Source organism: Indicator indicator, chromosome 14, assembly GCF_027791375.1.
Source record: "Indicator indicator isolate 239-I01 chromosome 14, UM_Iind_1.1, whole genome shotgun sequence".
NCBI classification, from domain to species: Eukaryota; Metazoa; Chordata; class Aves; order Piciformes; family Indicatoridae; genus Indicator; species Indicator indicator.
The window spans coordinates 13,324,204-13,338,684 of NC_072023.1; the positions used below are offsets into that span (position 1 = coordinate 13,324,204).

At 36.8% G+C, this 14,481-nt stretch overlaps 2 protein-coding genes across 2 annotated transcripts in view; one reads left to right on the top strand and one right to left on the bottom strand.

Annotated features, from left to right (window-relative positions):
* Nucleotides 1-9,428, top strand: SYCP3 (synaptonemal complex protein 3). Its single transcript, XM_054386453.1, has 8 exons — nucleotides 1-127; nucleotides 1,209-1,284; nucleotides 2,273-2,307; nucleotides 4,823-4,940; nucleotides 5,570-5,669; nucleotides 6,442-6,540; nucleotides 9,127-9,231; nucleotides 9,375-9,428. The coding sequence occupies exons 1-8, from the start codon at nucleotides 1-3 to the stop codon at nucleotides 9,426-9,428; spliced, it is 714 nt and encodes a 237-aa protein (XP_054242428.1).
* Nucleotides 9,410-14,481, bottom strand: part of CHPT1 (choline phosphotransferase 1) — a 20,685-nt gene continuing 15,613 nt past the window's right edge. Inside the window, exons 7-9 of the mRNA XM_054386452.1 lie at nucleotides 13,347-13,472; nucleotides 12,818-12,928; nucleotides 9,410-9,454 (exon numbers count right to left, since the gene is read on the bottom strand). Coding sequence (XP_054242427.1) covers nucleotides 9,410-9,454; nucleotides 12,818-12,928; nucleotides 13,347-13,472 — 282 coding nt within the window. The remainder of the gene's footprint in view (nucleotides 9,455-12,817; nucleotides 12,929-13,346; nucleotides 13,473-14,481) is intronic.

The window sequence follows — 14,481 nt, forward strand, 5'->3', positions numbered from 1 at the left end:
ATGGCACCATCAGGAAGAAAGCATGGAGGAAAAGCTGGTAAACCAGCACAGGAACAGAGAGCCTTACCTGCTTATGACTTCGAGGAAAGAAAAGAGCTAAGTGGATCAGAGGGAGATGTTAGAGAAGGTGCTTATGTTATATTTTTTTGTTTGTTTGTTTGTTTAAAGTGAAGGTTATAATATTTGACTGAATAGAAATGAAGGCACTTCCATGTGAGCATGGTTCATAATGTTTGTGACAGCTCACCTCAGTTCTGTTATTTTGATAGCTCTGTATGGTGTGCTACTATGTCTTAAAATTATAGATGGACTCTTCAACAGAGTAGGATTTTGTTGTATGATTTTGTTGCCTTATTTTAATGCTGCCTATAACACTGTCAGATCAGAATAGAACAGGAGAGCTCTGCTTTCTTGTATGGAGTGATGAGTTGGGTAGGGGAGTTTGGAGACTTAATGCTGGCAAGGTAATGCTGGCTGGTTTGGTTCAGGAAGAATCTGAACCAAAGAAAAAAAGAGGAAGAAGCAGAGAAAGCTGAGGAAAAAAGAAGTCAAAGGCATTGTTGTTTCATTTTGAGGGTGTGTCAGAAAAAGAAAGGACTTTCCTTAAAATGGAGTTCTTAATCATCACAATCATTTTTTGTGAAGTTTGATGTAACTCCATTTCCTGATTTTCTTAGCAGTTATCTCAGGGGTTGTTTCTCTTAATATCTCCTATCCTTCATTTGTTCAGACTAAATTACTCCTGCCCAGTTAACTGAAATCTGATAGTCAAAGGTTTATATATATTTTTTAAAAGAATATAAATATTTGTGATTTTGCGTTTTTAAAGGTCAGAGTACACAATTTCAGTATTTCTTTTAAAAACTACATTCTTACTAACTGGACTTTTGCAGTCCTTATTGTTACCTTTCCCATGGTTGACACATTGTGACTTGAGAGTAAGGCTCTAGTGGGAGCCCAAAAACTGGTTGAGACCAGTTTAGAGGAACTCAAGGTAGTGCCAGCTCCAATCTAGTCTTGCAGAGTAATTCACTACCATCTGTCAGCTCAAGATTCAGTTTGGAGCTGCATGTACTATAGATGGGAACTGAGACCTGTGAGACATATTCAGAGGAGTAGCATTACAGAAAAATAATTACACTTTCAATAACTCAAATGACACCCCCAAAACAGAAGTTTTTGTAAATATTTTTGAAATTTGTGTTAAGGTGAAACACCAGTAATGGACAAGCATGGAAAGAAGAGACCCTTGGTGAATACTCATGTGGTTGCAGATGATGTAGGGTAAGGTTAGGATTTTATTTAGTTATTTTTCAAAATAAGCAGGTTTTAAATAAGTACCAATTTAAATGTTTTGTTTGTTTGTTTTTCTTTGTTTTAGTATTTGATTCAAAAAGCAGGTGACAGGTAATACAGTAGTGTCATGTGTTTAGCCAGGACAAGTAACTATAGCTAAAAATGTTACATTTTAAAACTTCATTTTCTTTGTGGTACTTTTGAACAGGCATTAAAATTATAAATCTCTGTGAGTTCTTAAAATTCTTTCAAAAGGTGATTTTTTTATCCTACATTGTTGATAACCTAATTTTTTTCTCTGATATTAGTTGAAGATATTAACAGTACTTGAAGTGATCAAACTATTGCATGAAAAAGAAATTTTTACAGATAAATCTTACCAAAGTCAGGTTTTGATAGTTCCCCCCCCTTTCTTCTAAAAAGAAAGGGATGTTCTGTAGAGCAGATACTATAAAACCAAGATAAACATTTGCTTTACCTACTGTGTGTCTTTTTGGACTTGTCAGCTGTTGTACCACTGCCTTACACACTAGTGTTACCATCTTAAAGATGATGTAAAAACAACCATGATAGTATTTGTCCTGGATTTTTCTTACTGTGCCAGTCATGCTAAGTATGATGGACTTGTTTTCATTTGATATTCCAATACCTTTTGTGCTTTCTAGTTTTTTGTTTAAGGAATGTTTGCTTTTATTTACTGTCATGCCCCACTCAAGACCATTTAAATGCCTAATGCTGCCTTTTTACTGGGGAGTAAGTTACTAGATTCTAGTAAATTTCTTTTAAAGCAATTTCTTCTAAAGGAGAGACCTCTCCCAGCAGGAGAAAAGGAGTGTCATTTTTTTATCTTGCAGAACAGTAGCAGCTCTTTCCAAGTAATAGGCACACGAATAAACTTAGTTTTAAGCATATACAACAGGTCTTTATTTTAAAGTCAGAAAATGGACAAATAAAAATTTTAAACACTCTTTTGTAGGGGTGAAGTACAGAATATGCTGGAAAGATTTGGAGGTAAGTATGTTTACATTCTAATAAATTAAAAGCCAGTTTATGCTTAAGTTGCAGAATTGTCTGTAATTCCTTACCATTCCTTGCCTGCCCATGGCAGGGTGGTTGAATTAGATGACCTCTAACGTCTCTTCCAGCCTAAGCCATTCTATGATAACATAATTTCCAAGATTTACATAAAGTGTGTAGTCTTTGTAGCATTTTTTCCATTTCTGAAAAAAAAACACAACAAAAAAAACCTAACCAACCTGGTTTTTTTCAGGAAAAAATAGAAGTTGTATCTAAGTAGAGCAAAGAGAACAAATACAAGGGAAAAACTGCGTATCAAATGAGATTTATTAGTGTAGATAATTACAAAGGAAAAAAGGAAATATACAGAAGTGCTTTTGACTGTAAATTCCAATTTCAAGATGAGGTTTAAGAGGTACTGTTTATATTGTAGAGGAAAGGGACAGTATGATTTGGGCATTCTTAATTTTTTGTTGCAATGACATAGAAGAGACTGGGTATTGCAGGACTTGAGTGAAAAATTAGAGGCAAGTAGAAGTTAATATAAGCAGTTAAATGGAACAAATAGTTCCAATTATAAACAAGGAATTTTGGAAGTAGACTGCAGTTGCAATACAGAACGAGCTAGAGAGTAGACTGTACTCTGTACCTTCAGAAATGCAGAGAAGAGGGAATCAGTAGAAAAGACTAATAATTTCAGCAGTCAAGAAGAAGTAGTATCTAGAAGAGCTAAAAAATGAGAGTAAGTAATTCCAGTCATCTAATGATGAGAGATTTATGCCTGTTGCTCAGTTGGATTTAGTTCAATCATAATTAGATCCTCAGATGGCTTTACTTACACTTAAATTTCCAGGGAGAATGTTTTTTAGATGTGGGGAAGTAGGCTTAGACTGGATCTTAAGAAGTTCTTCAGTACAAGGGTGGTGAGACTCAGGAATAGGTTGCCCAGGGAAGCTGTGGATGCCTGCTCCCTGGGGGTGTTGAAGGCCAAGTTGGATGAGGCCTTGAGCAGCAGAGTCTAGTTGAGAGGCATCCCTGCCCATGGCAGGGAGGGTGGAGAAGGTGGTCTGTAGGGTCCCTTTCAACCTACACCATTCTATGATTCATTGGATACTTAACAGCTGATTAGCACTTTCATTGTGTGTACAAGAAGATGCTGTACAGAGTCATTACCTGCATGTAAATGTAAGGTGAAAGAGGAGTTCAAGGAATTCCCTAACCTATTAATTAATCTATGAATTGCTGCTAAAATACTTATTAGAAAGCTTTTGTAGATGTAGCAAACTACATAGGAGGAGGAGGATTTCAGTGTTGAAAAGTTAGGATTGTTTGTTATTGAAGACTCAAAAGCAGCATGGAAGTAAAGATAATAAATAGATCAGAGAGAGGATGCTGTCAGCTCAAAAATAATAGGTTTGGCATTATCAGGGGCAGATGCCTCAGCAGATTGGAGAGAGGTTTGACAGATGTTTCCTGAAATGTACAGTGATTTGTATTGCTATATTGACCTTAAGCTGTGACTTGTTGAATTTTCACATGTAAATTAATGCAAAACAAACACAATAACTTACGTTAACTTAAATACTTCTAAACTTTCTTCAGAATATGAAAAATATTTTGACATTCATTCATTCAATATGTTCACAGTGAGAGTAATCACATGCTACCTTTATTTATAAATCTAAGTAGTCTGGGTATTACTCTGGAACCGGTGGTTTTTTTAGGAAAAAAAAAATCAAAATGCGTCAGCATAACTAAATTCCTTGATGGTCTGCAAACTCTGAGCTGGCACTGCAGTCATGCAGCTGAACTATTGAGGATTTTTATTGTGTGACATAGAATGATAGCAGTTGGAAAGGACCTCTGGAGATTGAGTCCAACCTCCCTGCCGAAGCAGGGTCACCTAGCGCAGATCACACAGGAATGCATTCAGACAGGTCTTGAAAGTCTCTAGAGGAGTCTGCAACCTCTCTGGACAGCCTGTTCCAGTGCTCCATCACCCATACAATAAAGAAGTTTTCCCTTGTGTGGAGGTGGAACTTCCCCTGTTCCAGCATTGTCCCTCATTCTATCACACGGGACACCGTTAAAAAGATATCATTAGATACTAAAGCACAACATGTCCATATGCAATCAGGTTTGTGCAAGGTATCCCTATCTTTGACTGAAGAATTTATAGATTGTGAGATACACAGTGGGAACTGATACAGTGCTTTGGGTATTGCAATCATGTATATGTGCTGCTTGTATGATGATAATAGGTCCATGTTGGGTCATAATAATCAGTAGGGGATCCCACGATGACTGTGTGGAAGGAACTGATTTAATGGTACATAATGAATGGAAACACTGAAGCTAAACACAGCAGTCAAGAGTCAGGATCACATTAGCTTTTTTTCCATTAGCACTCACCCCATTTGCTTCTTCTAAGCATCACTCATCAGCATTTTAATAAAAGGCACAGTGTATCTTGGTATGCTTAATTTCAAAGTATTCTTTGTTTTTTTAGCTGACATCAACAAGGCTCTCTTAGCAAAGAGGAAAAGATTAGAGATGTATACAAAAGCCTCACTCAAAACCAGTAACCAGAAGATAGAACACGTTTGGAAAATGCAGCAAGACCAACGGTAATATTTACCATCATTTTTCCAAACTTGTGAAGTCAAATTCCTTTTTGTGTTACAGAATGGATAGCTGGTCCACCTTCTTGAGTTAAACAGCGAGTAATGTATCTACTAGCTAAGTATTTCCTCAGGTCCTCTGCTTCTGCTGCCTCAAGCTGTGTCCACATGGTTAAATTGACAGTAGTAGTTTAGCGTAGTGCTGATTTGAATGGAGAAAGAGAAATGTAAGATTTGGAATTCTAACAGCGAGCTATCTTAAAGAGGTAGTTTTACTTTCTGGAAAATTGCCCTTGATTTTCTTCTTGTCTTTTAAAACAGTGTTTTTATTTTTTCTTCATGTGGAATTTCCTGACACTGTTAGGAAAAAAAGTTGTAAATTTTTTTTAACCTGAGTTTTGTATATGAGTGCTGTCTCCTTACAGATATATAACCCGCATTGACTCAGGAAGTAAGTGTGTGTGTCTATGCACATTCAGTTTTTCACAAGATACGCAGGCTCAGCTGTCAGAACAGACTGTTTCTTTGACTATGCCAGCTCATTTTATTCCATTCCACGTAGGTGTTGAACCTTGAAGCTTTCCTTGTAAATTTTCATAGTATTTGTCATACTTACGGCTAGTATCTGTTTATAGGCTGAAGCTCAATCATGAGTTCTCCCAGCAGTTCCTGAATTTATTTCAGCAATGGGATGTAGATTTGCAGAAAGCAGAAGAGCAGGAAGAAAAACTGGCGGTGGGTTTTGATCATGACATGAGTTTTGTGATATTTTCACAGGGAAGGAATATTGTTTTGACACTCAAGAAATGTGAAAACACTTTATGCAGTGTAAACTAACATATGATTGTTTGCCTCTTGATTAAATTCAAGTTTGGTGGCTCTCAACATTTAAATTTGTAAGTTTTGACATATATTTTAAGGTGGAGTGCATTTCTAAATTTCACTGCAAGTTTATAAATGGCCGTAAGTGATGCCTTATGCCAGCATACAGCTTCACAAAAGTCCAGAGCATTTATAAAGAAGGAAGATGTGTGCTGTTTCTGTGCATCCAGTTTTTGGGTTCAGGGAACAAAGGAGTAAAGTAGTTGTCTTTTAGCATGCACTGCTTAAAAATATGCCTGCATATAATAAATGCATGATAATTTGATCACTAAAATAGGGTACAAGCTGTACAAGGCAATGTAGTCACACGTTGCTGTGTCTCTAGTCCCAATGTGTTTGCAAGTTTTGCTGCTCCCTAGGCAGCAGTTTCCTGGGATATCCTCAAGAACTGTGTTGAACAGCAGTCTTTGTAGGAACTGAAGGGGATAATTCAGGTCATAAGGGACCTCAGGACACACTCAGGGCTTAGTCCAATCTTTCCTTCATTAATAAGGTAGAGATCTACATTACATAACCCAGATTTCCAGTTAAGGCATAGTTTCTGATTCTGATAAATGATGTTAGTGTTGCTGCCCAAGCACTTTTGATTAACTAATGCAATATTTCTCTTTTGCTTCTGCTTCAGAATGTGTTTCGTCAGCAACAAAAAGTTTTTCAACAGGCAAGAATAGTTCAAACTCAGAGACTGAAAACCATTAAGCAACTCTATGAGCATTTCTTAAAGGTACAATAATTTTTTTTTCTTAGAAGGCAACTATCATTATCACATAAAAAGTTGTATTAATTCAGCCTTTATGAAATAGAGATTTAAAGTTCATTTAAGGAAAATAACAGCCTTTCATGAGTAGTGTTAGTATCTCTCCCTCACTTGTTAAGAACATGGCTCATTCTCTCCATACATGCATACATGCTGTATCTGTTTAATAAATGAATTAATTAAATGTGTTCTCACAGGGATCTGCTTGTCTGTTTCAGATATTTAACCATAACCCTCACAGCACACTTTCTAAACGGAACACAGTTATGTACCAATTTAAAGGTTATATAGGTCAGTTAAATGATGAGGATTTCATCTTAATTATTCCCTTAGATTTTTTTTTAATAATTTAAAAGGGTGAAACTTGATAATCTATTAAAAATACATCTTAGGCTGCGATTTATTGCTTTTATTACTGCTGGTAGGTGCATCCCCCATAATGAGAATTAGATACCAATTTTTTTCTGTCATTAACCTTTCCAGCTATTAGTCTTAATGTATGGAGGGTGAAACTTGAAGGAAATTAATTGTATTTGCCTTAAAATCAGAGCTCCAGTTAGAGCTCCCTTAACCTCATTGTAAGCAGCATTCATTAGAAAGGGTTTTCCTTTCTGTAACCTGGTATTCAAGGTAAGCATTCACTAAAACAACAGAAAGAATCTGATGGAAGTGATGATTTACAGTGAAAGCAGGCCCGGCTGGATAGTTATGTAATCAGTCCTGTTTAACTTTACTGTTACTTCATGTGTACTTTCTGTACTTGCTGGGAGCCCCTGTAAATACCATTGTTTGGGACAGTACTTACAAAGGTAATCTATTTTAAACACATGATTTATACTGATCAATTGTGCTTTGGTAATAAAGTAGCTAGCACACTAGACAGCAAACAGAAAGTGATGATTGAGTAGAACTACTCTAAAAATTGGGTTTTTGGTTAAAAATATAAAAAGGTTTTGCCTGCTGTTTTACATGAAGAACAAAACCACTTTATTCCCAGAATTTCCTTCCTTCACTGTTTTTCTAAGTAAGGTATTAGAAATTGAAAATGTGATAAAATTTAAAATACCCTAAATGACTGGTTTTGCAGTGAATGCAGAGGTCATGAAAGCAGTACCACAGAATCACGGAGGGATTGAGGTTGGAATGGACCTCTGGAAGTTGTCTGTCTGGCCAGGAGGTGGTACAGCAAGTCTACCTACATTTGGTTGGCTTTTTAGTATCTCCAAAGACAGAGATGGTGCCCACAAATGCCCAGCCTGCACCAGCACTTGCTCATTCTCACAGTAAAACTTTCCCAATGCTTCAGTTTATGCCTGTTGCCTCTGATCTTAGCCCTGGGCACCTCGAGCCCAGCTCTATCTTTGTTGCAGCCTCCTTCATGTATTTATGTTGGGTAACAGTCCCAGCTCTCTCAGCCTTCATAGGAGAAATGCTCCTGTCCCTTAATCATCTTCACAGCTCTTTGGTGCACTCTCTCCAGTATGTCTGTTTCTCTTGTACTCTGGAGTCTGGAACTGGGCACAGCACTCCAGCTGTGGCCTCACCCATGCTGGGAGAGTGGAAAGATAACTCCCTCCACCTGCAGGCAACATTCCTCCTGCTGCAGCCTAGGAAACTGTTAAGTTTTTTTTGTGGCAACAGCCCAGTGTTAGTTCATATTCAACTTGGTGTCCCTCAGGACCCTCAGGTTCCTTTTTGACAAGCTCCTTTCCACCTTGTGTGGTACCCCTGTATTTACTTATGTATGGGGTGAATCAAATCTGACAATTTCTGACAAACCTTCATTTCTGTTCGAGTCATTTTATAACTAACTGATCCGCTTTTGAAATTTCAGGTAGCTGTATATTTGGTTGTTTTTTGTTGTGGTGTTTTTTTTTTTTCTTAGGAGCTTCAAGAAACAAATGTGAGATTTGTTTAAGATGAAATTTACAGATGATACTACAGCAGCATTAATAACTGTTTGAAAGTGTAAAAAAATTATCAGAGACTTCATTGAAGTATTACTTTGATTTTCCTCCTCAAAGAAGATCAAAGGTCAAAAATCAAGCCTCAAATAAGCTTAACTAAATACACGTCAAGGAATATGCAACTACACAGACTTAGGCATTATATGAAAAGGGAAGATAACCAGCGACCTTTACTTGGCTTATTTGGGGACAAATGTGCAAAGAGAATGAAACCTAGTGGGCTTTATTATAGTCCTTACCTTGAGTCTCCAAGCTTGCTGTAATACTAAACCCCCCTATTGTTCCTAACATATCTATTTAAACTTTTCTTGTAGAACTCTTATCCTTACTGAAACACAGGACTACTAGCTGAAACCTCACAGCTGATGAGTGGAGGGGACCATTTCCTTCACACTGTCCATACTGTTTGAACAAGAATGTAGATTGCAGTACAAAGTCCTGTATGTCAAATTCATGACCAAATTCATCAATTATCAATGACCCCTGCTGCTGTAAAAGTTAAATTGCAATGTGAATGATGTTTGCTTGTTTTAAATTAACCCTTTGACGTTGAACAGTTCTAAATTAAGATTATTCTTAACTTCAGAGCATGGAAGAGCTGGAGAAGACCAATGAAAATCTTCTAGTTGGTGCACAAAGTGAACTTCGCAAAGAAATGGCTATGTTGCAGAAGAAGATTATGATGGACACCGTGAGTATCAGATCTAGGAAGAAGTTAGTTAAATGCAAAAATAGAACATTCTATAAAAATGTCATTTGACATTCCTTTAATTAGCTCAAAGGAATCATATTGATATGGCATTTGTTCAGTGTTATCTCCTTTTCTTGTAACAGCAACAGCAGGAGATGGCAACTGTTCGCAAGTCTCTTCAGTCCATGTTATTCTGATGGCTCACTGGAGAAACAACTTGTACCTAAGTAACACGATACAAGTACAGGCATTAGCCATGGAGAAGTACGTTAAGATTTAAATGTTTTAAAGTTCCTATTCACTAATCCTTTCATGGATTGTTCTAATCTTCTTGTATGAACATATATATTAATAAATGTATTACTTTAGGGGTTCTGGACCCCAAACCATTTATTGTCTGTCCAATTAATCTTTTGACTACTTAATACTTCAAGTAGCATTAGACTGTTTAAATTGTTTCACTTTTTTAATGCCAAATCATAACAATTATTGAAAAATTAATTATCCAGATTTTACATAGTAACTTTAGGCACATGGTGCAAATAGAAGCATTTTTAAACATTTTCATCATTTCGGCATTTAACCTGCTCATCTATACCAGCAGTTACAAAAGTTCACAGCTTGTGCAAGATTATTTCATGATGATACTATGGTAAATTAATTTTTTAACTTTTTGTTAAAAAAGCTAGCATTGTACTGTCTCTGTACTAGTAAGAGATTGACAAACTGCTGTAATTCATTCAAAAAGCAGGTTTCTTTTGTTGAATGATGAGCTCTGTCATAGCTTTATATGACATATGCTCAAGTAAGCCCAATTAAACATTATGCATTTTAGAGTATATAGTTCTTACAGAATCACTGTTAGAAGTAAAATATCTATTATATAATATTCAAGTTATTACAGGCCTTTGACATCACAGAATCATAAAGTCATTTTGGTTGGAAAAGACCTTTAAGATCACTGAATCCAACCATTACCTAACTGTTCCAGGTCTGGTGCTAAAACATGTCATTTAGCACCACGTCGCTGCATTTTTTAAACATTTCCATGGATGGGGATTCAACAACCTCCCTAGGGAGCCCATTCCAGTGTGTCAAATATTACCTTTTGAATTCCAGATGATTAGCACTTTAGGGAGGCCTAAGTTTTGAGGATAAAGCATTTCATGTATCTCATTACAGTAAATCGGTATCAATTCAACACTCGGCTTAGCTCATACAGAGTTTGTTTTTACAGAAAGCCATTATGCCTCAATATCCACTTTTACAAATTAGTTAGTTCCTAACATATTTAATGCTTACATTTAATACAGTTATAGATAAACCAAAAGCCATCCACACAGTGACTCACACAAATGGGATGTTTTCATAACAATGTATTTCAAAACCAGTCCTTGTAGATTCTTCTCCTCAGCTTACTAGCATTTCTTATTCAGAATCAAGTCATTTGATGGTGGCTCTCCAGTTCTGGGAGCCAGATTAGGGATGGATGACTTAAAGAAACTTCAGCTATTAGGCTGTAACTGAAGCTGAACAAGCAACTGGTACAGGTCTCTTTTGTTCTGCATCTGCTAAGACTCAGGGAAGAAGCAAACACACAAGTTACGTTGCTAGAATGATGCTAGTTTGTAACTGTGCAACTGAGTCTAAGCCCTCTAAGGATGATGAGATGATGCTATGAAACACAGTTAAGTGTTCTTCCTATCTTCAATATTAGGTTATTTGTTAGTATTGACTCAAGTTTCTGGTTTTATTTATTAGTATCATCTCATGCTTTTGCTTTTCTGACAGATTTCTGCATTAGTTTCCTATCATGCACCCACCTCAATCATATTCTTAAAACTACTTACACCTCCTGGTAAGTGACATGTTTTTTGAGCGTTCTGAGGAACCAAACCTTCTCACTCTAAAAAAGCTGCCTATATCTTTTCATCAGACAAACTGAAATGGTCTTTATCATCTTCTATTTGACCATGGCCTAGGTTCAGACTGAAGTCATGGGCAAATGCTGTCTTTCACAGGCTCAAACGTGAGTAGCAAGACTAATTTGGAATTCACGCAAGTGACTTAGAGTGCTAGCCATTTGACTGCTACGGTTACCCATAAACGTACCAGCATATTCTTCTTAGGTAGGAGTGTGGTAGGTGGCACTTTAACCCCCCAAGTTCCCTGAGCACCTCAGGAAGTCTTTTTTGAATTAATGTGCAGCTGGAAAGCTGCTATGATAATATTTTAAGAACAAACCATAGCATTTTTTATTACAGTTCAGGAAGGACTTTATACAGCTCAGCTACATACCAGCAACTGAAAGCGGTAACCAACACTTACATTCAAAAGCTTTTTACAAAAATCATATCCCAAGAGTACCTCTTCAAATGAGCCTAAGCTTACTGGGTTTGTGTACAAGTCATGATTTGCTCATACAGTTAAAATACTTTCATTCAGCTTTTCTCTAATGACAACAGCCTGTTAGCTAGCCACCTTATGTTAGTCAGTGGGTCTGTTCTTAAAAGAAAGAAAAGCTGATAATGGGCCTGACTTTTTCTGGAGAGTTTTACTATACAGTAGGGTTTAGTTCCATGCAGATTTGTTTGGCTAAAGTACAGTGATAGCTACACAGGGCAAATTAGATAGATCAGGTATGCAGTAATAGCAAACATATTTCAGAGGGAATTAATTATGGGGGAGATGCATTGTCACAGTAATTTATCAATGAACCTTGTCATTTGCTTGTATAGTTTCACAGATGTAAGTTAGGGTAGGTAAAGTTAGCCTATAGTCTAGATAATGAGTACAATGAGGTAAACCTTATTATGGGTACAAAACCAGAACCTGACCTTGAAAGAAAAGATAAGCTACCACTATTTATTAACAGTAAGTTATGTACTTAGTTCCTAGAGAATGCATGAATCCTAAAGGCACTCGTAACAGTATTTTGAAATAGAAGAAAATTTTTCTGAGCTATACCTCCTTCATCCTACTGATCTAGTACCCCGTTCTTTAGAAATACCAAAATGGATTGAGTGGTTTTACCTCATGGAGCCTTATTTTACTAGTCTTAATAATGCAGTACTGTATTCATTGATACCTCTGACTACCCCTTCACAGCAGTTCCAAGAATATTAAGAACGTAACTCTAGAAGATTAGTTACTTGCTCTAGTGAGGAAAAGTGAGATTCCTCTTTGAATTCTGGTTGGTAGCACTCTGGTTTGCAGTCTACATTCAGCAGACCAGAAGTACAGAACTAAGGTTTCCTAACAGAAAATGGCAAAAGTTTCAAATGTGGTATTCATGGTATAAAATAGCAGCTGCAATGTCTAGAACACAAGGGAAAATAATATGTCCTGGTTCAAAAATATGACTTTGTATTTAGTAATTCTAACATCTGGTAGTCTCTGGCATAGAGTGAGCTTTCTCATAAAACTCTTAAAAAAAAAAACAAAAACCAAACCAAAACGAAAAAAAACCCAACAAAAGAGCTTAATGTGTCTTCAAAAAAAAAACCGTCTGCTCTTCATTCAGCATTCCCCTAACTGCTTCTTCTCTTGTCCTTGACCTATTTAATCAGTCATTATGGTTTTGAACCTGTTCAGGAGCTTGATGAGATGAAATTCTGAAGACATGTATATGAAGATGAGCAGCAATCTGCAGGCATACACCAGTGGCATATCTCAGCATATCAACCAAGGATATGAACTTCAAAAAAACAAAACAGAACAGGTTAAAAAAATATATAGTTTTTTAGTTGTTCCTACTATAATTTATACTTTCATCTATCCAAGCAACAAGTTTAACAAGCATTTTAACATAGAGATATAGTGGCCTATTTTAGAAGAAAACAAAAACCCCCAAAACAACATCAACAAACAAAAAACCCCAAACAAAACATAACCAGCATTAAACATGTAAAGTCTGATAAACAAATGTTGTGAGTCTGCAGTTAGCAGAGTAACTTAGATCACCTGAAATAAAAGCTTAGATATGGGAGAGATCTGTAAGTTTACTATCACATCTCTGCTCCAAGGAAAGACAGCCAGCCAGAACAACCTTGGACAATTCTCAATCCATTCCTTTCAGTATGGTCCAAACGAGAAGCATAAAAAGGAGTGCTTACCAATGCTATCCATAGAACAATGTATTCGTCAATGAAACTGTTGAAGTATTGGTCCAAAAACAGAAGTCCTGGCCCAATAAATGCAGTCTCCTGAAGACAGATTTCACTTTTTGTCATGTGAGCCACCTATATTAAAAAAAAAAAAAAGAAAAAAGACGACAGGCAGCAATGCACCACTGCAAGATAAAGACAACCACCAGAAAATCTCCACCTTAGTTCTGAAAGGGCATGATGATATCCTGATGTCCTTACCCAGCAACACCCTGCTGTTTCTGGCTCCAGAAGCAATCAGCAGGCAAGCCAAGGGCTTCATAAACGCTTCAGGGCCTGCTGATCCCTGACAGATTCTTTCCCAGTGACCAAGTAACCTCTTTCCATGTTATTCAACCAATACATAGCACTTTAATCAGTGAAACAGCTATTTGAATTGTCAGTTAGTATATTTTTACTTTATTATGTAAGAAATGTGTACACATCCTTCAATGTTCTTTTGTAGTAACATTACATCTATAGCACAGCATTTTAGTTAACTGCAGGGCTCCCCACTGTTTTTCAGTGCTGCAGTTGAGGGGTAAGACTGTGCTTACTGAAAGTGTATACTACCTGCCTGAAAAACTGTTTACGAGTCTAGCTAGAAAATGTTGGCCTTACTTAGCCAAAGGCTAGCTAAAACTAAGGCTTTTGCTTATTTGACATGACTTGTTTTCACTGTGTAGTAGAGACACTATACAGAATGAGCAGGAGATGATTACTTGGGAAAGAATCTTTTCTCCCTCCCTCACCTTGATCCTTCCATATTTAGCATTCTTAGAGACAAATTAAGCTTGCCTTTAATTGAGAGGCAGAAGAAGAGTTTTGTGTAAGAGGCTGGAGACCTAATAAAGGACATATGAAGAGTCTATACCAGGAAATTCAAATATGGCAGAAGGAAAGTAGTTGAAGTACCAAGTCTGCTATAAGGAATGACTCTGGCATTCTTTTTTTCCTTCCTTGTGGATGCTTGGCATATATGATTAATGTAGTAAGAGGTTCCTGTGAACAGGGTGGTTTCTCAGCATAATATAAATTATGTTGAACAGCAAAATTCACAGAAAAGCCTGTGGGTGTCCCAGTCTAAAGACAAACCAGAGAAGAG

Excerpts from the sequence above, each read along its gene's own strand:
- SYCP3 (XM_054386453.1), top strand. The coding sequence starts at position 1 with ATGGCACCATCAGGAAGAAAGCATGGAGGAAAAGCTGGTAAACCAGCA. Across the intron at positions 4,941-5,569 it reads AAAATGCAGCAAGACCAACG|GCTGAAGCTCAATCATGAGT; the intron begins GTAATATTTACC and ends ATCTGTTTATAG. Across the intron at positions 5,670-6,441 it reads AGCAGGAAGAAAAACTGGCG|AATGTGTTTCGTCAGCAACA; the intron begins GTGGGTTTTGAT and ends CTTCTGCTTCAG.